This window comes from Bufo bufo, chromosome 1 (genome assembly GCF_905171765.1).
Source record: "Bufo bufo chromosome 1, aBufBuf1.1, whole genome shotgun sequence".
NCBI lineage: Eukaryota > Metazoa > Chordata > Amphibia > Anura > Bufonidae > Bufo > Bufo bufo.
In genome coordinates this window covers 568,004,246-568,028,236 of record NC_053389.1, presented here as the reverse complement: position 1 = coordinate 568,028,236, position 23,991 = coordinate 568,004,246, and the positions used below count along the sequence as shown (strand labels likewise).

Genomic DNA, 23,991 nt, shown 5'->3' with positions numbered 1-23,991 from the left:
AGCAACCATACACTTCACGTATTTTAGCACACCTTTTGGTTCAAAATATATATTTTTTATTGTCTTCCTCTAAAACATAGGTGCATCTTATCATCAGGCATGTCTTAGAAAGCAAAAAAATACAGTAATTTGTTTTTGTGGTCCGAGTTGTAGTTTTTATTGATACCACCGAGTATGAATGAGTATATATAATGATTATCTTTTTAGATTTTTTGTAAGGTGTAGTAATAGAAAAAATATTCTGCAGCTCTGCCATTTTCATAACTTTATTCTGTCAGATATTATTTAATTGGGGAGATTTTGTAATTTAAAGAAGACCTTTCACCAGAATAAAGTATCTAAACTGACTATACAGACGTGTAGAGCGGCGCCCAGGGATCCCCCTGCACTTACTATTATCCCTGGGCGCCGCTCCGTTCTCCGGTTATAGCCTCCGGTATCTTCATAGTTAGGCTCCACCCAGGGGAACCTGCCGGCGTCTCTTTCTCCTATGCTGTAGCGCTGGCCAATCGCAGCGCTCAGCTCAGCTCATATATTACATCATAGAGAAGTCTACAAGATAAACTCTATATCCAGTTGCAAGCTGCAATTTGAAAACAAAATGGCATTTACCTCTTTGCTAGGCTCCTTGTTAATCGATCAGCAACCCGTGATTGTGTAATAGAGCACTGATAGCCTGACAGAGCCCACCGCTCTATCAAACTCCAAAGATGCCACAGTCCCTATTGACCATGCAATCTAAAAAGGTAACACTGGGCACAGCATGGGTAACTAGCGTATGCGCAGTGTCAGAAGAAAGAATAAAATGTTTCCTATGACTCACTGGCAGATTGCTGGAAAACAGTAAGGGCTCTTTCACATGAGCGACTTTTCTGTTCGGATGAAATGCGCATAGCATCCACATATCTTTTGCAGATCTTCTCTAATCACGAGTAGTGAGAATATGAAGTTTTATTCTGCCAAATCCTGCTCTCTTAAAAGGGGTTGTCTGGGTTCAGAGTTGAACCCGGACATATTCCCTTGTTTACCCAGGCAGCCCCTCTGAGATAAGCATCGGAACATTTCATGCTCTGATGCTCTCCCTTGCCTTGTGCTGTATCGCGCAGAGCAAAGGCTTTAGCACTTCCCTAGCCATTTTACAGGCTAGGACAGCGCTAAAGCATGCCCATTAGAGCACTGGTGACGTCACTGGGAACATTGCTAGGCAGAGGCCTTCGCCTAGCAGAGACCCGATACATCAACGGGTCTAATGAAAAAAGCCTTGCCCTACACGGTTCAGCGCAGGTCAAGGGAGAGCATCGGAGCATGAATTGCTCCAATGCTCATCTTAGAGGGGCTGCCTTGGTGATGAAGAGGATATGTCCGGGTTCAGCTCTGACCTCAGGCAACCCCTTTAGGTGCCCAGTACAGGTTTCACTGTGATGTGCTCTTTGTACTGGGCGTCTTCCCAGCCCCTCCCTTATAGCATCCAACCAGGAGACCAGAGGGCAGGGGCTGTGAAGGAACTCCGTGTTGCGTGTCAGCAAGACTTACCCTACTGGGAATCTGGAAATATTTTGGATCGCAGAATGTGGTGTCTAAATAAACACTTTCAATGTCTTTCACTCTAGGAGAGGAAAAAGAAAGAATGAATATAAGAGACATCTTGTAGAACACAAGCCAAAGATTCTTTTATGGTTAGGGTTCTGATCATGAAGATAGATGGGAGAGGCATGAAGTGACCATTTCATTTAGAATAGCATCTTGTGAAGGTTCTGTGAATAAAAGCATGCATGATCTGTAGGAACCTTGCCACCTTAGCTACATTTCCTATAGCTCTTTCAGTACAGGTCACTGTACTTGGTACAACTGTACTTGGTACAAGCTGTCGAGCAGTGCAGATTCCCATGAAAAAACAATGGCACGTGGATTTTCAATTAGCAAAATGCACAATGTTCATTACCAACATATAATGCGATCTAATGTTTGATGGTATGTTACATTTTTCCGCTACAGTACAGGTAAAATAGCAGAATTTTATCCAAGACAATTGGCTGTAGATGCCCAATAATATCTCCAAAACCAGACTGAATATCCGTAATGGTTCATCTAGAAACCCATGTTTATGTGAACCATTTCTGCACTGGCGGATGTGCAGTACCACACAAGGAAGCGTATGTCACCATACTGTATATACGCTACACACCCGCTTCCTGAATGTAAAAGCTCCATACGGGCGACTTCTCCTTTCGCTAGTCTGAAGTCTCCGGTATAGAGAACAGTGCCATTTTGTCCTTGGAATAAAAACCTAAAGAAAAACAAGATCATCTCATGTCAGAATCAAGTCATATTCACAGTACACTAGAACGAACGTGTTAGGGGTACTTTCACACTAGCGTTTTTCTTTTCCGGCATAGAGTCCCGTCACAGGGGCTCAATACCGGAAAAGAACTGATCAGTTTTATCCTAATGCATTCTGAATGGAGAGCAATCCGTTCAGGATGCATCAGGATGTCTTCAGTTCAGTCTTTTTGACTGATCAGGACAGAGATAATACCACAGCATGCTACGGTTTTATCTCCGGCCAAAAGAATTGAACATTTGCCTGAATGCCGGCATTTTTTTCCATAATAATGCATTAGTGCTGAATACCGCAATGCCGGATCCGTCCTTCCGGTTGGCGCATGCGCAGACCAGTAAAAAAATAATCAAGAAACAGATCCGTTTGTCCGTACGGACAAACGGACGGATCCATTCTTGCAATGAATTTGTGAGATGGATCCGCATCCGGATCAGTCTACAAAAGCTGTCCGGTTGCATGCAGATTGCCTGGTCCGGCAGGCAGTTCCAACGACGGAACTGCCTGCCGGATCACTCTGCCGCCAAGTGTGAAAGTAGCCTTAGGCATTGAATGGAAATAGTCAAAATCTAAATATGTCTATTCTTTAAAAAATAACATAAAATACAGTTAAATGGTCAGGACATGCATGTCAATATGGGCCTTCTCTCCGCTTCCTTCTTGACATCACCTGAATACAGATCAGTTTAGTCTCTATACATTCTGGTTTGGATGGAGATTTCTCATCTTTTTCTATTTTGTGGTATTAGATGCAGTTATTAGGTTACACAGTTCAGTAATGAATCCACGGCTTTTCAGTTAGAAATGTGCCAATAAAGAACGTGCTGTGGGCAATTTTTTTTCTGGCGAAGGTCAATGGGGCATAAAATAATGGAAATGGTTGTAGATTGGGTCTTGATTCAGCCGTGAAATCTGCACTCAAATTGTGACCAAATCTCAAATGTGTGGAAATAAACTAAAAATGGCTGCCATTTTTCAGCTCAAGTTGTTCCAATGAAAGGGGGTCATGTGATATCTCGATGTTGCCTAGAATTTACTCAAACAATACTGGAAGTGTCAGCTCTGACCTCTCCTTGAGGAGTTGAGAGACGTCATAGTGACCTAATCTACTTTACATGATGTGTTTGATGTGTCCACCATTCTGGGGGATGCACGTGGTTAACCCTTGTAAACATGCAGAAGAACTGCAGGTGAAAACCTACGTTTTTTAGACGTTTCAGCTTCTGACTACTCCTGCCTTTAGTGTCTAATACAAGAAGATGTCCTGACAGACATGTTGGTTTCCATGGGTCTAATATCTCTATAACCTGACCATTGTGATAGATAGATAGATAGATAGATAGATAGATAGATAGATAGATAGATAGATAGATAGATAGAATATATTCGGCTCTCTCACAGAACCTTTCTCAAGTCAGGCCACCTGAAAGGTTTTATCTTTCAAGGAGTGCTGTGGACTTTCATTGCTGTCTTTTGTCCTGAATCGAGGGATTACCGCGGGCACCCTCCATTGCATACAGTCTTAAAAGGGAGTGCTGCCAGACTATAGATATAGATATAGATATATCTCACCTCCTCTGGTCTGCAACCTGTGGAGATCCAGCTATTGAACTACAAGTCAAAGCAGTGCATGAAAACTCTAGCCCGTTATGGCATCCCAGGACTTGTAGAATGGCACAGAGCCCTGATCGGGCACATCCTCAGGCTTGGATGCCGAGCAGTCACGTACAGTAATGTAAGGACTGCTTTCTTTCACATACATTAGTGGAGCCTAGGCTATTAGAATACATACTGGTGAAACTTGAAAAATTAGAATATCGAGCAAAAGTTGATTTATTTCAGTAATGCAACTTAGTTAGAATATTGTGAAAATATTCTAGGCTCAAAGTGTCACACTCTAGTCAGCTAATTAATCCATACCCCCTGAGCAAAGGGGACCTGAGATTGTGACTTTGGGGTTTCATAAGCTGTAAGCCATAATCATCCAAATTATAACAAATAAAGGCTTGAAATATCTCGCTTTGCATGTAATGAGTCTATCTCATATGTTAGTTTCACCTTTTAAGTTGCATTACTGAAATAAATGAACTTTGCATGATATTCTAATGTTTGGAGTTTCACCTGTACTATACACACGCCTGCTCTCCACGGCATTAGGGGTTATCTGCGTCACTAGCTACAACACCTGCAGCTTCAGTAGGTTATTCTGGCTCTATGTAGACATGTCCCTTGCTGAAACCAGGAGCTAAAAGGATGTTCTCCTAAAGGGCCTCTTCCTGTTTTTACCGCTACTACTCAACTGACAAAGTAAGAATACTGCATTCTCATCAACATACAGTAAGCAGCTTGTCGTACTCATATCAGCCGAGTGCTACCACTGACAACGCATTTCAGTCATATCCTATAACAGGTTTATGGTCAAATATCTCTCCAGGGCATATTCACAAAGTACAGTGGTCCCTCAAGGGACAATATTAATTGGTTCCAGGACGACCATTGTAAGTTGAGTAATTGGTTCCAAAGCCCCAAAATAACATCCAGGATCAGAGAAAAAAAATAAGCAGATAACTAAGACAGATAAAACATGTCCTTATATATAACAGTCAGGAATAGCTGCTCACTATCAACTAATACAGCTATTTTACCAGAGAATTGGCCTTGATTGGTTGGAGCTGAGTCGGAGGCATTGTATGTTGAGCCTTGTTTCAACTTACGATGGGTCAGAAAAGACCACTGTATGTTGAAAATATTGTATCTTGAGGGACCACTGGAATCTGACCATAGTGTTAATTGACAGCAGTGGTTACATGTTGTTCTGTAATATATGGAATTTTGAAATTCCATTTAAACAATGTCCTATCCATCTCAAATTTGATGAGTTTTTTCCCCCCGCTAAAAACAAGAAAACTACTGCAGTTAAAGTAGCGACCAATCCAAGGCAGGTTGTAAAATGGTCAGGAATCTCTATCCCTTTCATTATCTGGTTTTCATCTCCGTAAATGTGATCTATGCAGATCAGACATAGTAGTAAGGAATATGGTGAATATTACATTACTGAACCTGGACAATGACCCGCCGGTAAGAGTGTGATCAGGACATCTTCTTTCTGGAATAGAAACACATATCGTGCAAAGGCTTTTTATTAATTTTATTAATGCTACGAAGATAAAGCAAAGTCATTTCTGCATCGGTATTACAGCTGCAAGTCTCAGCTTGAGGGCTCATGCACACGGCCGTATGCATTTTGTGGTTCGCAAAAAATAGGGATGACGTCCGTGTGCATTCCGTATTTTGTGGAACGGAACAGCAGGCCCCTAATAGAACAGTCCTATCCTTGACCGTTACACGGACAATAATAGAACATGTTCTACTTTTTTTTTTTTTGGCAGAAGGGACATGCGAAGCACATGGAGTAAATTCAGTTATTTTGCGGACCCATTGAAATGAATGGTGCAGCATACGGCCCCCCAAAAAAAAAAAACGGACACGGAAAGAAAATACGTTTGTGTGTATGAGCCCTGAAGCTAACTATGAAGCTATCAATGCAAGTCATCAGGTCGGGGCCAGGCCTGAAATTGCAGAAGTGAAGATGCAGGAATGCGCTTACGTATTAATCGTGTGAAACCGATCTAAAAGTTTTTCACCTTAGCCACAGGCCCTGTGTGTGAGAAATAACTTTTAGGGCTGATGCACACAAACGCATTTTCTTTCCAGGTCCTTTGCATTATTTTTTTTTTGCAGACCGTATGCGGAACCATTCATTTCAATGGGTCCGCAAAAAAAATACAACAAGTCCTATTACTGCCCACATAACGGACAAGGATAGGACTGTTCTATCAGGGGACAGCTGTGCCACAAAATACGGAATGCACACGGACGTCATCCATATTTTTGGCGGATCTTTTTTTTTGCGGAGCCCTTAGAGTGACCCGCCTGTTTAGTAACCCCTTGTATTCTGGATATGCTATACTTCATAACTATGCATTGTGTTGTTCCTCTTTTGCGCTTCTCAGAATGTTAGGCCAAAATCGACAACTGGGTCGACACAGGGGATTGGTAACACCCAGTTGTCAGTTTATTCATACATTTCTATGAGGAATAACTGAGGAACAGAGTTCAGGGAAAATACAGTCCAGTATTATTTTGTGAGTATTTACTAAAGCAGACAGGCGAGGAGACAGGCCTTAGATTTCCATAAGGAGCATGGTTTTGGTGATAATTAAGCACAGAAATATTAATGTATATTATCGTCTATGCAACAACCATCGGCACTAAATCACATATTGAATAAAGGCTACTATACAAATTCTAACATGGCCCTGATACTGCCTTTTACTGTGCAGCCAATTCTAGGCACAGGTCTCAAATCCTTCCCCGTCACCCAGGACCAAGGCCTAACAGTCCGACTAGAGACAGGACGTCATGTGGACACGGTCTACAAAGAAAATATCACAGGTTCCCCTTGAAAAGATTTCAAGAATGAATGTAAGTGGTAACAGATGATGGGAATAGTATTATTAGGTGCTGTGACATCTAGTGTTTTAGTGGCGTTGTTCTGCCCCACTTTTTGTGGTGTTTTTTTTGCAGTAAAACCACCACCTCCAGATGTTAAAATGGGAAATTACAAAATGCAGGACACACACGCTTATTTTGCTACAGCCATTTCTGTTAATAAGGTTTTATTTTTGTCTATCTAGCTTTTTAAAGCTTTAAATAAAAAAAATAAAAAATAAAATAACACACACAGCATGCTGGAGCTCTTGGTGTTCTTCCAGGCATCTCTCTATAGGGGAAAAACACTAGTGGTAAGACACAATTTATCAAAACTGGTGTATAGGAAAACTGGCTTAGTTGCCCACAACAACCAATCAGATAGCACCTTGCATTTGCCAAAGGAAGTTCTGATAAAATGCAAAGTAGATAAAGTGCGCTTATTCTGGCAGTCTTAGGCCCCTTTCACACGGGCGAGTATTTATTTCTATGGGGCTGTTCAGATGAGCGGTGATTTTCACGCATCACTTATGCGTTGCGTGAAAATCGCAGCATGCTCTATATTCTGCGTTTTTCACGCAACGCAGGCCCCATAGAAGTGAATGGGGTTGCGTGAAAATCGCAAGCATGTGCGGATGCGGTGCGATTTTCAGGCACGGTTGCTAGGAGACGATCGGGATGGAGACCCGATCATTATTATTTTCCCTTATAACATGGTTACTGAATACAGAATGCAAACTAAAACAGCGCTGGAGGGGTTAAAAAAATAAAATAAAAAAATTTAACTCACCTTAGTCCACTTGATCGCGGCCCGGCATCTCCTTCTGTCTCCTTTGTTGAATAGGACCTGTGTTGAGCATTAAAGGGCTTCTGTCAGCCCACTAAACCGTTTTTTTTTTTTTTTGCTTAATAATAACCCCTACACTGCGATTTATCCATACATAAGTAAAATAATAAATTTTGGTTCAGTAGAATTTGCTAAAACCCTATTTTTATAATATGTAAATTACCTTGCTACCAGCAGCCGCATCCTCCCATCGTAATGACGCCCCCTCTGCTTGTTGATTGACAGGGCCAGCGGACGGGATCTTTCTCCGCTGGCCCTGCCTGTTTTCATTCAATATCTGGCGCCTGCGCCACGGCCGTACCCATCTTCAATCGGCGCAGGCGCACTGAGAGGCGGCCACTCACTCGGCCGCTTCATCCTCAATGCGCCTGCGCCGGGTGTAGATGTGACGTCATCGGCGCAGGCGCATTGAGGATGAAGCGGCCGAGTGAGTGGCCGCCTCTCAGTGCGCCTGCGCCGATTGAAGATAGGTACGGCCGCGGCGCAGGCGCCAGATATTGAATGAAAACAGGCAGGGCCAGCAGAGAACGATTCCGTTCCCTGGCCCTGTCAATCACAATGCGGAGGGGGCGTCATTAGGATCGGAGGATGCGGCTGCTACCAGCAAGTAGCCGCCTTACTTGCTGGTAGCAAGGTAATTTACATATTATAAAAATAGGGTTTTAGCAAATTCTACTGAACCAAAATTATTATTTTACTTATGTATGGATAAATCGCAGTGTAGGGGTTATTATTAAGCAAAAAAAAAAAAAACGGTTTAGTGGGCTGACAGAAGCCCTTTAAGTACAGTTACAGGACCTTTGATGACGTCACTCCGGTCATCACATGATCCATCACCATGGTAAAAGAGGAGTGACGTCATCAAAGGTCCTGTAACTGTACTTAATGCTCACCACAGGTCATATTCAACAAAGGAGACAGAAGGAGATGCCGGGCCGCGATCAAGTGGACTAAGGTGAGTTAAATAATTTTTTATTTTTTTTAACCCCTCCAGCGCTATTTTACTATGCATTCTGTATTCAGAATGCTATTATTTTCCCTTATAACCATGTTATAAGGGAAAATAATACAATCTACAGAACACTGATCCCAAGCCCGAACTTCTGTGAAGAAGTTCGGGTTTGGGTACCAAACATGCGCGATTTTTCTCACGCGCGTGCAAAACGCATTACAATGTTTTGTACTCGCGCGGAAAAATCGCGGGTGTTCCCGCAACGCCCGTGTGAAAGAGGCCTTACAAGTATATATAAAAAAAATAAAAAAAACACACACCAGACTCGAATTCATGTGTTTAAGGGTCCATTCACACGTCTGCAAAATGGGTCCGCATCAGTTCTGAAATTTTTGCGGAACGGGTGCAGACCCATTCATTTTCAATGGGGCCGGAATGTGCTATCCGCATATCCGCATCCGTGCTTCCGTTTCCGCAAAAAAAATAGAACATGTCCTATTCTTGTCCGCAATTGCGGACAAGATTAGGCATTTTCTATTATAGTGCCGGCGATGTGCGGTCCGCAGAATTGCGGAATGCACATTGCCAGTGTCCGTGTTTTGCGGATGTGCAATTTGCGGATCCACAGAACACCTACGGACGTGTGAATGGACCCTAAGGATGCAGCTACAGCATTTCTGTTGGGCTTCTTGCCAGTAAGTGCATAGTAAGAGGTCAAGCAATACTCACATCACCAGAAGCTTCGTCGATCAGTGAAATCTGTGTTGGGGTGTCCACTTCAATAACCCTCTGAACACAAAAGATATGGTGTAAATGTTGGTGCAGAGCCAATCACATCTTATATCATCTGAGTGCAATGCTTTGTCTATAAAGTGTTTTTTCCTAGAACTGGAAGCTTTGAAAACTCCGGACAGTAGCATCTAATCTGCGGCGTTCATGAAGAGGAACACTTACCATGCGGTTTTCCCAGAACGCATACTTTGGACTTGTTAGCAGCAATTCCTTTGTGACTGGTGAACAGTACAGGTAAACTTTCAGACTGGAAAATAGAAAGCATAAGAGACATTTTATTTCTAGGCCCTATACAGAATGTATGGCAAATTGTGTCCACTTGCATATAAAGGACATTGGGTAGATTCAGTACTGCAAATGTACCAGGATCCGAAGACACTTATTTGCCTTGGCTGACCGGGGAGTGAAAAGGAGGATGGCTTCATGAGGGATCGGTCATGTCAAACTAATCAGTTTCTATGAGGAGGTAAGTTCTAGACTTGACAGCGGCGAATCAATGGATGTCGTATATCTGGACTTCTCCAAAGCATTTGACACTGTACCGCATAAAAGGTTAGTATATAAAATGAGAATGCTCGGACTGGGAGAAAACGTCTGTAAGTGGGTAAGTAACTGGCTGAGGGATAGAAAACAGAGGGTGGTTATTAACGGTACACACTCAGATTGGGTCACTGTCACTAGCGGAGTACCTCAGGCGTCAGTATTGGGCCCTATTCTCTTCAATATATTTATTAATTCTCTTGTAGAAGGCTTGCATAGTAAAGTATTAATTTTCGCAGATGACACTAAACTGTGTAAAGTAATTAATACGGAAGAGGACAGTATACTACTACAGAGGGATCTGGATAGATTGGAGGCTTGGGCAGATAAGGTTTAAAGAGGACCTGTCACCATGAAATGCTATGCAATCTGACAGCACCATGTTATAGAGCAGGAGAAGCTGAGCAGATTGATATAGGAGTTTTGTGGGAAATGATTCAGTAAAATGTGTAATTTATACGTGTAAATCTCTGCTGTGAACAGCTATCAGTACAGGAGGAAGGTGTTATCAGTGACTGACAGCTATCTCTCTATGCACACATACACACAATGCTACCAATCACTGATAACACCTCCTCCCTGTACCAATAGGTATTCACAGGAGGGAGAAAAAAGCAGAGATATACATTTATCTAAACTAGGTTATGATTAAACTTAAATGAGTGTATATGAGCTGTCAGGAGTTAATATACAAGAGCAGCTCCCTGAAAAGCAGAAGGAACAGTCTTCAGAAAGAGTGTAAACTGAAGACGGTAGAATACAAAGTGTCGACAATTTGTTATAAAGACCAAATGGAAAAATGATTTTAGCCCAAGATAAGTACGGTAGAATGCAATAACAAGAAATCCCCCCCACTGGTGTCCATAGCCTTTTTTGTTAGGACAAAGATGGGAAATTTGCATAAAATATTTAACATACCAGGACTCCAGTCTTCTTTTCAAGAGAGGAGAGCGAAGCCCTTTCATATGATCTACATAAGGGACAAAAAAACATGAAAACCTGGAACAAATATACTAAAATAAAAGTCATTCATGTAGATGGTATATCATTCTAAAGCAGTGGTTGGGGGCCACACTGTCAGACTGAAAGAATCCCAAGGACCGAAAATAAAAAGTTAAAGGGGTGTAATGAACTGAAATACTATATTTATGGCATATTGAACAGTATATATCATAAATGTCTGGTTACACCTACGGGATTCCCATCTAATGGGAGAATACATGAAAAATGCATGGTGAGAAGTCACAAGACAGACCTACATGTCTGTCACCAGATGGTTGGGGGCCGCAGGTTGTGCACCCCTATTGTGCACCCCCCCACACACACACAGACGCAGGAAGCCGGCACCCTCCCGCCACAGACGCAGGAAGCCGGCACCCCCCCGCAACAGACGCAGGAAGCCGGCACCCCCCCCGCCACAGACGCAGGAAGCCGGCCCCCCCCCGCAACAGACGCAGGAAGCCGACACCCCCCCGCCACAGACGCAGGAAGCCGACACCCCCCCGCCACAGACGCAGGAAGCCGGCACAATCCCCCGCAGACCAGACGCAGGAAGCCGGCACACCCCCGCCACAGACGCAGGAAGCCGGCACACCCCGCCACAGACGCAGGAAGCCGGCACCCCCCCGCCACAGACGCAGGAAGCCGGCACCCCCCCGCCACAGACGCAGGAAGCCGGCATTCCCCCGCCACAGACGCAGGAAGCCGGCATTCCCCCGCCACAGACGCAGGAAGCCGGCATTCCCCCGCCACAGACGCAGGAAGCCGGCATTCCCCCGCCACAGACGCAGGAAGCCGGCATTCCCCCGCCACAGACGCAGGAAGCCGGCATTCCCCGCCACAGACGCAGGAAGCCGGCATTCCCCCGCCACAGACGCAGGAAGCCGGCATTTCCCCGCCACAGACGCAGGAAGCCGGCATTTCCCCGCCACAGACGCAGGAAGCCGGCATTCCCCCGCCACAGACGCAGGAAGCCGGCACCCCCCCGCCACAGACGCAGGAAGCCGGCACCCCCCCGCCACAGACGCAGGAAGCCGGCACTCCCCCGCCAGTTGCCCTGCAGAGATGCATTGATGAAAATAACAACAGATTTATCAATGTGCACAAGTACAAAACATTCCAAAATATGCTAAACACAGTATTTATGAAGCCCCTGCACCAGATTGTTCCTCCACATAAAAATGTTGGGAAAAATAGGCAGGGATTCAATGTCTCCAAGCATAAACCTCAGCAAAAACATAGCATATAATCACCTCAAAACAACTTTACCTGATTATTAAAGAAATTAACCAGTTTAGGCTGGGCCACTTATCCCCCTATCCTAACCAGACACATGTGTCTTTGAATGCCAGACCTTTTCAATCTCCCGGTTATATAAATAATTTTTGTATCTTTTTTAGAGATACATGGGTCTATATTTTTGTGCGTTTTACTTTTGTGTGTTTTTGTTTTTCCTTTTTAAAACCAGGAAAAGTAAAAAAAAAAAAAAATAAATGAAAAATATCTTTTTAAATGATGTCCCATTTCCATTATGGTCATTTTGCTGTAGGGGGAAATATGTCTGTGGTCACTGAGATGGTGGCGCCTTATATTTTTTTTTATCCTTTGTGGCCCCAATAAGGTCATACAAGACCTCTGGATCATTCAACATTATATTATTATTTTTCTTCTGTAACTGGAGCTGACATATTAGCCCCAGTTATAGGGGGGACTACAGCCCCCAGCAATCACATGACCCCTGGGACAGAAGCAGTAAGTGACATTGCTGCCTGATCACTGTGTGTACAGCAAATGGGGAAGGCAGGGACAATAAAATGTCTCTGCCTTCTCTATGGGGAGCACAGCTATCACTGACAACAGGCTCCAGCTCCTGCCAGATTAGAGTGTAGCTGCTTTCACACATCAGTGATCAGTGATTTCCATCAGTGATTGCGAGCCAAACCCAGGAGTGAAGGCTACACAGAATTAAGATATAATGCTTTTCACCCACCCCTGGTTTTGGCTCACAATCACTGATTAAGGCCTCATGCACACGACCGTTGTTGTGTTCCGTGATTTTCTGCCAATGGGTCCGTTGAAAACTCGGATAATGCACCGTTTGTCATCCGCGTCTGTGATCCGCTGTTTCCCAGTGCGTCCAGATGCTGACACAGCATCTGGACGCCACACGTGCCAGAAGCTGGAAGCAGCACAATTACCATCAGGAGCATTTTCACAGCCTTGAAAAAAAAGGTGTCCACAGTACCCCGAAACGCAGTTTGTCACGATACCCCCAAAAACACATTAACAAACCTATTGGTTTGAAACGAACTCTGGTTGTGTTTTGCGCCTATAGGTCCACCCTCCACTCGACCCCAGAGTCCAGTGGATACATACTTCATGTAGCCTAAAGGGCATCTGTCAGCAGACTTGTACCTATGAAACTGGCTGACCTGTTACATGTGCCCTTGGCAGCTGAAGGCATCTGTGTTGGTCCCATGTTTATATGTGCCCGCATTGCTAAGAAAAAGAATGGTTTAATATATGCAAATGAGCCTCTAGGAGCAAAGGGGGCGTTACCCGTTACTCAGGGGCGGACTGGGAGCTTATAATGGCCCTGGAAAAAAAACTAAAAGTGGTCCTGTGTTGTAGGCAGGTCTAAATTGACAGAAGGCGGGGCAACACAGATAGGCGGGGTTAGCAATACCGTCCTATCATAACCATATACCACAGTGCAGCACAATATACTGCTCGAAAAGTTGTCCCTCTGCGGTGGCCACCAATAGCTGCCATCTTCTGTCCTCTTCCAGGTCTCTCCGATTAAGATATGGAGCAGGGGGGGTTAGGAGGAGAGATGCAGCCATAGCAGCTGAATTCAGGAGTGCATGTGCGGTCACGGGCCGGGTACATGAGTACCCGATTCTCACAGGGTTAATTACTGCTGAGAGCCCTTATGTACCCAGTCAGCAGCAGAGAGGAGGGTAGCCCCCAGGGCATCAGCCCACCGGGGAATTTCCCTGTAAGGTCTATGGCCAATCCGCCCCTGCCGTTACTCCTAGAGTCTCAGCTCTCTCTGCAACTGCCACATCCTCTGGACTTTGATTGACAGGGCCCCCAGGCGTGAGCACAGTTACTGTCTGGCCCTGTCAATAAAAGTGGAGAGAGCGTGGTAGTTGCAGAGAATGTGGAGCCTCTAGGTGTACCAGCAACGCCCACATTGCTCCTAGAGGCTCATTTGCATATAGTAAAACATCATTTTTCTAAGCAATACAGGCACGTGTGAACATGGTCTTAACGCAAATTCCTTCAGCCGCCAAGCGCACATGTAACAGGTCAGCCAGTTTCATAGGCACAAACCTGCCGACAGATGCCCTTTAAACACTGACTGTGTGAAGGTGGCCTAACTCTGCAAGGATGTTCAGGATGTTCAGGGATATCCTTGCAAAGTTAAAAGGCTTGTCAGTGATGGTTAAAAATCTCAGAGAATGCTCCAAGTGGTCTAAAATAAAAACCATAAAACTAACTATGTCATCCTTACCTCTTTCTCCAGCGCGGTCCAGTCCGGAACTCCGGCCCCTGCGTCTTTGGTGACATGCAGAGGTGAGCGATTGGCTGCAGCAGTCACGTGCCATAAAGCAGGGGCAGGAGGACTGGATGGGTGGGGACTGCTCAGATTATTATAGTCAACGGGCAGTCAGCAGCCGGCTAAAAACATTTTAGAAGCATATAAAATAAAAAAATACATATTATATAATTTCCCCAAGCTCCCCCTTGTCTGTATAAACCATTTGCCCCTAGAGCTTCTGGTGCCACCGATTACACCTCTGTTCTATTACTGGGCTGCATTCAGTGAGTGGAAGGCAAGCATTTTATCTACATGGTCTAAAAGGGTTGTCCAACCTAGGAGCTGACTTAAAGGGAACCTGTCACCGGGATTTTGGGTATAGAGCTGAGGACATGGGTTGCTAGATGGCCGCTAGCAGATCCGCAATATCCAGTCCCCATAGCTCTGTGTGCTTTTATTGTGTCAAATGTAAATGAGGCTACTAACGTTTCCGGAGCCCAGCCACACCCACTGTGAAGGAGCCCAGCACGGCCCGCATCCTCAGAATCTCCTCCTTGCTCCCCGACGTCACAAACCTAGAGCGCTGTAATCTCGCGATGTGCGAGCTAGCGCATGCGCAGTGACAGTATAGTGTTCCTTCCCTGTGCTGGAATCCGCCTCAGGGAACGAACTGCGCATGCGCTAGCTCGCGCATCGCGAGATTACGGTGCTCTAGCTTTATGACGTTGGGGAGCAAGGAGATTCGGAGGATGCGGGGCGGTGCTGGGCTCCTTCACGCTGGACTCATCTCAGGGACAGGACTCATCTCTCAAGCATGGATGAGACAGGATTCTTCTATGGTTCATTTACATATCTATAAAATCCTTTACACAATAAAAGCACACAGAGCTATGGGGACTGGACATTGCGGATGTGCTAGTGGCCATCTAGCAATCCATGTCCCCAGCTCTATACACAAAATCCCGGTGACAGATTCCCTTTAAAGGGGTTGTCAAGGATTAGCAAAACATGGCTGCTTTCTTCTAAAAACAGCACCACCCCTGCCCATGGGTTGTGTCTGGTATTGCAGCCCAGCTCCACTGGAGTCATTGGATCAGAGCTATAATACCACACACAGATGTGGACAGGTCCTGGACAACCCCTTGAACCCCCAAAATGCACTCACCTATACACAGTGACACCTGACCAAGTCCGGTACTCAGGGGCCTATCAGAGCAAACATGTACTGCAATGGCACGTGACCGACACTGACCAATGACACTTCCATCAGTCTGGAGAGGGGGGCACCCAGTACTGTCCTGCTGGATAAGAGGGTGGCATGAGCAGGTTACTACTGTGTGTGGCACAACCCTTGTACCAGGTCTTGACAAGAGTGCTGAGGGCAAAACAACCCCGCAATAAAAGTGCGCCCCCTATGGCCTGTGTCAGAAAGGTGCCCTAGGCCAGGGATGGGCAAACTGTGGCTCTCCAGCTGTTGCAAAACTACAAATCCCATCATTCCCTGCTGTAGGCAGACTGGGAGTTGTAGTTTTACAACAGCTGGAGAGCCGCAGTTTGCCCATCCCTGCCTGTCACCTGGCCCTGGCATGAGATCGCTGTCTCCTATCCTGTCATGGCTAACCTCTGGCACTCCAGCCCTGGTAAAACTCCATAGAAATGAATGGAGCATGCAGGGAATCGTAGTTTCACCACAGCCGGTTAGCCATCACTTCCCAAGTGTTCCGAAACTACAACTCCCAGAATGCTCCATTCGCTTTTCCAGCAGTTCTAAGACTAGCACGGCACTTTGCATGCTGGGAGTTGTAGTTTCACAGCAGCTGATCCCTGCTGTAGTCTGGATGATATGGCCATGCAGCTCTGTGGACTCTCACCCTTGTGGCAGTGGGACAGGAAGTAAGCTCTGGCGGAGAGGTTCTCTCTGTCAAACCTGTCGATGGATATGGACGGGTATTCCTTCATCCGGCCCTGGAAGGAGCTCATGTTAACAGCAGTGCGAGGCTGCACAGTCCTAGCCAGCTAAAGAACCTCTGATCATGTCATGCCCATGTGACCAGACTCTTGAGTAGGCGGAGCCAGTCTGGAGACCGGGCTTATGAGTGGTTTGTTAGCCAGGACTAAGGCAGAAGCCCTTCAAGAGCGGACCTTCTAGCCAATCAGCGCTGTACTGTCTGAAGTCAGCAGCCAATCAGATAAGAGCTGGATGAGAACGCTTGTATTAGAAGGCAGAGACTGTAGTGAGAAGAGAGCACATTTCCCAGGGAAATGTTACAACGTCCACCATCTCTAGGGCATGCTAGCCACGCCCATAAACTTAGGGTAATCATTTTTGGCCTCATCTTCTGAAGCTGCGCGTCAGTTGTCGCTAGGAGACCGGAGATCTGTAACTGCTGCTGATCGGTGCTTTTGGGTAAGGAGACCACACGAATAATTCCCGGACACGAGAGTTATTCTTCTTATAGCAGGGCAGGGATAACGTTATTCTCAGGGCCATCATACAATCCTATGGAAACATCACATATCGTTACAGTTTATCCAATGACTTGTATTCTGGTTCACGTTTAAGGCATCTAATAAATCATGCATGATTAACCCCTTCAGGACGTGGCCTATGTTGGAATTAAAGGGGTTGGCCACCTTTTGGGGGTGGTTTGGTACCCCCCTTCCCAGGCTGATTTGCAAAGGGAAGTATACTTACTTACTTGCTCCCTGCCACTGGATCTGGGCTCCCTCGCCCTCAGCTGTCCCCCGCTTTGATGCTGGAATCAGAAGTGACCTGCTTCTCTTTGCAGAACTGCCCAGGAGGGAGAGTATGCTAAAAAAAAAAAAAATCAACCCCTTTAAGGACGCCATGATTTTTTTTTTTTATTTCCTCATCTCTGCATTTAAGGAGCCGCATTCCCTTATTGTTTCATCAACATAGCCCTATGAGGCCTCATGCACACGACCATTCAGTTTTTTGGGGTCTGCAAAATGCGGATCAGCAAAACACAGAAGCCTTCCGCAATTTACGGAACGGGCGGCCCATTGTAGAAATGCCTATCCTTGTCCGCAAAACGGACAAGAATAGGACATGCTATATTTTTTTGGCAGGGCCACGGAACGAAGCAACGGATGCGGACAGCACATGAATGAATGGGTCCCCATCCAAGCCACCAAAACTGCGTCTCGGATGCGGACCAAAACAACGGTCGGGTGCATGAGGCCTGAGGGTGTTTTTTTTTTTTTTTTTTTTTGCAGGACCAGTTGTATTTTTTCAACGGCCCCATTTTAAGGTACATCTAATGTAGCTTTGTTACTTGTATAACTTGTCAGTCACAGTGATTGGCCACGTCGGCCACGGGACCAAGTGGCTGGGAACGGAGCTGTGGGGTGGGAACAGCAGCACTGTGGATGGGTGCTTTAATTGATACCCAAACAGAAAGCAGGCACCACCAAAATAACCCTCCATATATTACAAGGGGTATGTTACCAATGTGCCCAATAAGTCCGTGCAAATACGAACACAGGGCACGCTGCAGGTGGGCTTCATTTACCCATCTGGGTATGCATTATACACTTTATTTTCGGTTGGATGTCACATTATAGAAGATTCTGCCTCTTCACTTTTGGTTAAGGGGGGGCATTCCTAAAAATAGATTTTTTTCCTCCTTTTTCTCCCAACACAGTGTTTACTATATGTTCTGTCTAGACCACTATTTATGTTTGCACACGGGGGAGATTTATCAAAACTGATATAAAAGAAAACTGGCTTAGTTGCAGATAGCAACCAATCAGATTCCTTCTTTCATTTTCTAAAGAAGCTGTGAAAAATGAAAGGTGGAATCTTATTGGTTGCTATGGGCAACTAAGCCAGTTCTACTTTATATCAATTTTGATAAATCTCCCTCTTGGTGAACAACTCCCATATTTTGATGTCACCACCATCTACTCTCGTTACGTTCTTCATTTCACTATTTATGCAATTCGTTTTTTATTTCACTGTGTGTTACGTTGTCACGTGCTTTGTATTATACTTAATTAGGGTTGTTAGTCTTGTTTAAAACGTACCACTCTTTGGATGTATTATGCCTCTTGCACACGACACGTATGAGCCCCGTGACCGTGCTGCAGCAATGCACGAACACCCACCATGGGGCAGCCGCAGCGGATTGCGGACCCATTCACTCTAAGGGTCAATTCACACGTCCGTGTGTGTTTTGCGGATCCACAAAACACGGACATCGGCGATGTGCGTTCCACATTTTGCGGACTGCACATCGCCGGCACTTAGGCCTATTGCACACGACCGTATGGCTTTTTCAGTGTTTTGCGGTCCGTTTTTCACGGATCCGTTGTTCCGTTTTTTGTTTCCGTTGTGTTTCCGTTTCTGTTCCGTTTTTCCGTTCCGTTTTTCCGTATGGCATATACAGTATACAGTAATTACATAGATAAAATTGGGCTGGGCATAACATTTTCAATAGATGGTTCAGCAAAAAACGGAACGGAAACGGAAGACATACGGATGCATTTCCGTATGTGTTCCGTTTTTCTGCGGACCCATTGACTTGAATGGAGCCACGGACTGTGATTTGCGGGCAATAATAGGACATGTTCTATGTTAAAACGGAACGGAAAAACGGAAATACGGAAACGGAATGCATACGGAGTACATTCCGGTTTTTTTGCGGAACCATTGAAATGAATGGTTCCGTATACGGACCGTATACGGAACGCAAAAAACGGCCAGTAAACGGGAAAAAAAAACGTCCGTGTGCAATAGGCCTTAATAGAAAATGCCTAATCTTGTACGCAATTGCAGACAAGAATAGGACATGTTCTATTTTTTTCGGGAACGGAATTGCGGACCCGGAAGTGCGGGTCCGCAATTCCAGATCCGGACCGCAAATCGTGCTGCCCCATAGAAATGAATGGGTCCGCAATTCCGTTCCGCAAAAAGCGGAATGAAATTGCGGACGTGTGAATGGACCCTAATGGGTCTGCGATCCGGCCATTCTGCAAAAAGATAGGACATGTTCTATCTTTTTGCGGAACGGAAGTACGGGACGAAACCCCACAGAAGCACTCCGTAGTGCTTCCGTTCCACACCATTCCGCATCTCCGGATTGCAGATGCGGAATGCCCACGAAACGGCGCCCGTGTATTGCGGATCCGCAAATGCGGTCCGCAATACGGCCACGGAGCGCACACGTTCGTGCACCATAAGCCTTACCATATTTTTCGCTCCATAAGACAAATTTTACCCCAAAAAAGTGAGAGCAGGAAAGGTAAGTTTTATTTTTTTTGTGTGATCTGAGGTCTGATGAAAGTTACAGGGAGCCATGTCTATGAGACTAGCATCTGATTAACATTGGGGGTCTGATCTTAGGTCTAATTAACATTGGGGGTCTGATTAACATTGGGGGTCTGGTCTGAGGTCTGATTAACATTGGGGGTCTGATTAACATTGGGGGTCTGATCTAAGGTGTGATGAAGATTGGAGGTCTGATGAAAGTCTGGGAAAGATGGGTGACAGCTGGTAAAGGCCATATTGGCGGTCACCCAGCTTTCCTAGGTAGATATTGTCAATCTTATATTCAAACAACATTCAGGTCTGATGAAGATTGGGGGGTCTGATCTAAGGTCTGATTAACATTGAGGGGGTCTAATCTGAGGTTTTATTAATATTGGGAATCTTATCTGAGGTCAGGTTAACATTGGGGGTCTGCTCTGTGTTCTGATTAAAGCCTCATGCAGACGTCCGTGGAACACGGTCCGTGAGATACCGGACTGGCATTGCAGGCGCGCACGACGACATTGGTTGCTATGACGCCGTGCGCTCCTGCAATGCCAGTCTGGTATCTCACGGACCGTGTTCCACGGACGTCTGCATGAGGCTTAACATTGGGGATCTGATCTGAGGTCTGATTAATATTGGGGGTCTGCTGAAAGTATGAGAAAGTTGGGTGACAGCTGGTAAAGGCCATATTGGTGGTCACTCAGCTTTCCTAGGTAGATATTGTCGATCTTACATTCACGGGGAATTCAGGTCTAATGAAGATTGGGGGGGGGGGGTCTGATCTGAGGTCTGATTATTATTGGGGGGGGTCTGATCTGAGGTCTAATTATCATTGGGGGGGTCTGATCTGAGGTCTGATTAACATGGGGGGGGGGTCTGATCTGAGGTCCCTATATCATTGGGGGGGGGTCTGATCTGAGGTCTGATTATCATTGGGGGGGGGTCTGATCTGAGGTCTCATTATAATTGGGGGTGTCTGATCTGAGGTCTGATTATCATTGGTGGTGTGTCTGATCTGAGGTCTCATTATAATTGGGGGGGTCTGATCTGAGGTCTGATTATCATTGGGGGGGGGGGGTCTCATCTGAGGTCTGATTATCATTGGGGGGGGTCTGATCTGAGGTCTGATTATCATTGGGGGGGTCCGATCTGAGGTCTGATTATCATGGGGGGGGGGGGGTCTGATCTGAGGTTTAGATTCAGGGGTGGGATGGAAAATATATATTTTTAAAATTTTCTCCTAGGGGCGTCTCATAAAGCGAAAAATACTGTATGTGTTTTTAATGTTTTAAATTGTGTTTTTGACATTGGTATTTGCTAAATATTGTACATTTTTATGGATGTGGATTGTGCTTCTCCTGAATATATGTGTCACCTGTGTTTCAGTTGGGTTCAGGTTCTGAGGATTGGGTTGGTGAGCTCCTAGGCAGGACAACCCCTTGTTACTCATTACTTCATGGCGAGGAACCTTGTTTCATATAAATGATTCAAGGGACAGGGGGCACACCAAATAATTCAGGGAGTGCAAAGGGTGGTGCAGCTGCATATGACAAATAACCTGACCCAAGAGAGAGTCAAAAAGAGCCACCCCATGAATGCACATCCGACAATGAGAGAATATTAAAAATATATATATATAAAGTTTATTAGACACAACAACAGACCCCTGAGGAAGCCGTATTGCTCCGGCGACACACGTTGGGCGCTTGTCATGTTTCCAGGTCCACTGTACCAGCTGGCTACGTAGGTTTGGCTCTTGATATTTGACCTTATGTCGGTCTGTCTTGATCCTCATTTCTAGTGGTCTTACCTTACATTTGCTTTATGGGATTCATTGTATTGCTTTACATGCTGGTTGATTACGCATACATACATATGTGATAATTCAGTGGACCTGTGTGTGTCGGTTACATATATTTTATTGCATACCGCACTTTGTTCTATATTGTATCCAATTTTTTAATGCGTGTCTGTTGTTGTGTCTAATAAACTTTATATATATTTTTAATATTCTCTCATTGTCGGATGTGCATTCATGGGATGGCTCTTTTTGACTCTCTCTTGGGTCAGGTTATTTGTCGGAACCTTGTTTCATATAAAGTAATGAAATGTTGGAAAAAAGAATTGTTTTTACTGCATTTTCTCCCGTCTCCCTTTAGAGATTTGACGAGACTGAAGACAACCACAACCTCGCAGCAATGTCTAATGTAGAATCTGGTGCCTTCAACTCTGAAGTTAAACCAAAATCAATGACTCGTGCAAAGCAGTGGACGGACGAGATAGAAAACCTGTACAGATTCCAAACCGCTGGCTACAGAGATGAAGTGGAATACAGGCATATAAAGCAAGTGGCTATGGTGAGAGCTTTGTGTACAGATCCATTAGTATTCTTACATTTATATCCACAAAGGGAGTCATTTATCTCGAGCAGCATTACCATGCCGGCCTTTTCTTGGGGTCTAAAAAATTGCAAACCTGCAGTTTATTTATTAATTATTTTACGCACTTATATGGCGCCACTATATTCCGCAGCGCTTTACAGACATTAGCATCCAGCTGTCCCCAATGGGGCTCACAATCTAAGGTCCCTATCAGTATGTCTTTGGAGTGTGGGAGGAAACCGGAGTACCTGGAGGAAAGCCACGCAAATACGGTTTGCGCCTTTTTATTTACTCTGGAGTAATGCAGTAGTGTAAATGACCCCCAGAGTATTCGAATCGCTCACCCACCCAGGTTTTATTGGTATGTATTCACCAAGGAGTCCTTCAGAGTGTTAAAATTATCCAGGATTTTAAATTGTGTGTGACAACAGGGAACCTGCTAAAAAAAATTAAAAAGCCATTCTAACCCATCAAATCTCAATTTACTTACTCGGGTGGACCCACCGGGACCTGGTTAGCATCAGCTCAAGAGCAGCAAGGTGAGGTTTTGCTTCCTAAGTTTTTTTTTTTTTAACCACTCAGCTCTTTGAGAAAAACTTTTCTCAGCTGCATTCTTTGTCCAAAATCCCTCCCTCCAAGTGGTACCAGTAAAGAAATCTATACTTGCCTGCTCCCTAGCTTTAGATCTGTCTTCACTGGACTTCCAAACCCCGTCTGTCAACAGTTGCACTGATGGGGTCATGTGCAATGCTGCAGCCAATGACTGGCTTCAGAAGCTGACATATTCCCAAGCGGCATCTGGGTCACGTGTCGCTTGCGGACACATCACTGCTGAGGTCAGTCATTGGCTTCAGCAGAGCATATGAAAGAAGACGTGGACTGGAGGTCCAGTGAGGACATCCTAGGAGCCCAAACTGAGCAGGCGAGTATAGATTGCTTTACAGGTTCTTGCGAGGCTCCGTCTAATTACAGTGCAATGATATTGTGGGAAAAGGAGCTGTGCCTCCAGCCTTCATTTGTGGGTGTACTATTGGAATCGAATAAGATGCTTCGGAGCTAGAGAAACTCTTTTAGATTATAACATAAATTATCATTTAAAATATAATTATAATAAAACATGAGATTAAAAAAAAAAATAATCAATTTTATAGCACCCTAATGTAGACATAAGTCCAGCTTGCATCTTCCCTGCTACAGTGCGAGTATACAGTCCACGCTTCATCCGTCCCATTGATCATTGCATCCTCCTCTTTTCTCCACGGCTTAGGCATCCCACTTCCTCTACACCTTCTTTGTAGAGAGCGCACAGGGCCCAACCATCACGTGGGTGTCTGCCCAATTGGCAATATCTTTACTCACCTTTTTCCTAAGAGGGAGGGGTGATTTGGCGCAGGAGGAGGAGAAAAGCACAAAGCGGAGAGGCTTTTGTGGGTTGCCAGCGGTATTATATTGCTGGCAGGAATAGGAGATGCACAAACACAGGCGTATACAGACTGTACCTTTTTTAATTGTAATATGATATCATTTTTATAAATCCTCACTGTTTTTGATAACCGGAGACAATATTCCTTTTCTTTCCTAGGTGGATCGCTGGCCGGTCACCGGATTTGTGAAAAAGTTGCAGAGGAAAGACAATACATTTTATTACTACAACAAGAGCAGAGAATGTGAAGACAAAGAAGTCCATAAAGTAAAAGTGTATGTCTACTAAATAAATGTCCACACCTTGTACTGAGCCAGTGGTCCTCGTGTTATTCAGTAACCCAGTGGAAATGTGCGTCTGTCTGCGCATGTGTACGGTGGCAATAAGTTATTCCCTATCCACAGGATCA

At 45.1% G+C, this 23,991-nt stretch overlaps 2 protein-coding genes across 5 annotated transcripts in view; one reads left to right on the top strand and one right to left on the bottom strand.

Moving 5' to 3' along the window:
* DCLRE1C (DNA cross-link repair 1C) overlaps window positions 1-16,536 on the bottom strand; it is a 50,328-nt gene extending 33,792 nt beyond the window's left edge. The window contains exons 1-7 of one of the 2 annotated variants that reach the window (XM_040413143.1): window positions 16,375-16,536; window positions 10,879-10,930; window positions 9,583-9,667; window positions 9,358-9,417; window positions 5,389-5,444; window positions 2,186-2,287; window positions 1,534-1,606 (exon numbers count right to left, since the gene is read on the bottom strand). In XM_040413143.1, the coding sequence (XP_040269077.1) occupies window positions 1,534-1,606; window positions 2,186-2,287; window positions 5,389-5,444; window positions 9,358-9,417; window positions 9,583-9,667; window positions 10,879-10,930; window positions 16,375-16,483 (537 nt within the window). In that variant the 5' untranslated portion in view covers window positions 16,484-16,536. Of the gene's footprint in view, window positions 1-1,533; window positions 1,607-2,185; window positions 2,288-5,388; window positions 5,445-9,357; window positions 9,418-9,582; window positions 9,668-10,878; window positions 10,931-16,374 lie in introns of those variants that run through there. The other variant, XM_040413144.1, reaches the window with a different exon arrangement.
* A 51-nt stretch (window positions 16,537-16,587) lies between these two features.
* On the top strand, window positions 16,588-23,888 carry MEIG1 (meiosis/spermiogenesis associated 1). 3 transcript variants are annotated; one of them, XM_040415743.1, is made up of 3 exons: window positions 16,588-16,703; window positions 21,938-22,135; window positions 23,742-23,888. In XM_040415743.1, the coding sequence occupies exons 2-3, from the start codon at window positions 21,977-21,979 to the stop codon at window positions 23,868-23,870; spliced, it is 288 nt and encodes a 95-aa protein (XP_040271677.1). In that variant the 5' UTR covers window positions 16,588-16,703; window positions 21,938-21,976; the 3' UTR covers window positions 23,871-23,888. The 3 variants fall into 3 exon arrangements, with proteins under 3 accessions (XP_040271677.1, XP_040271678.1, XP_040271679.1); XM_040415744.1 differs by having other exon boundaries at window positions 16,594-16,909; XM_040415745.1 differs by lacking the exon at window positions 16,588-16,703 and adding an exon at window positions 17,729-17,775.
* The last annotated feature ends 103 nt before the right edge of the window (window positions 23,889-23,991 follow it).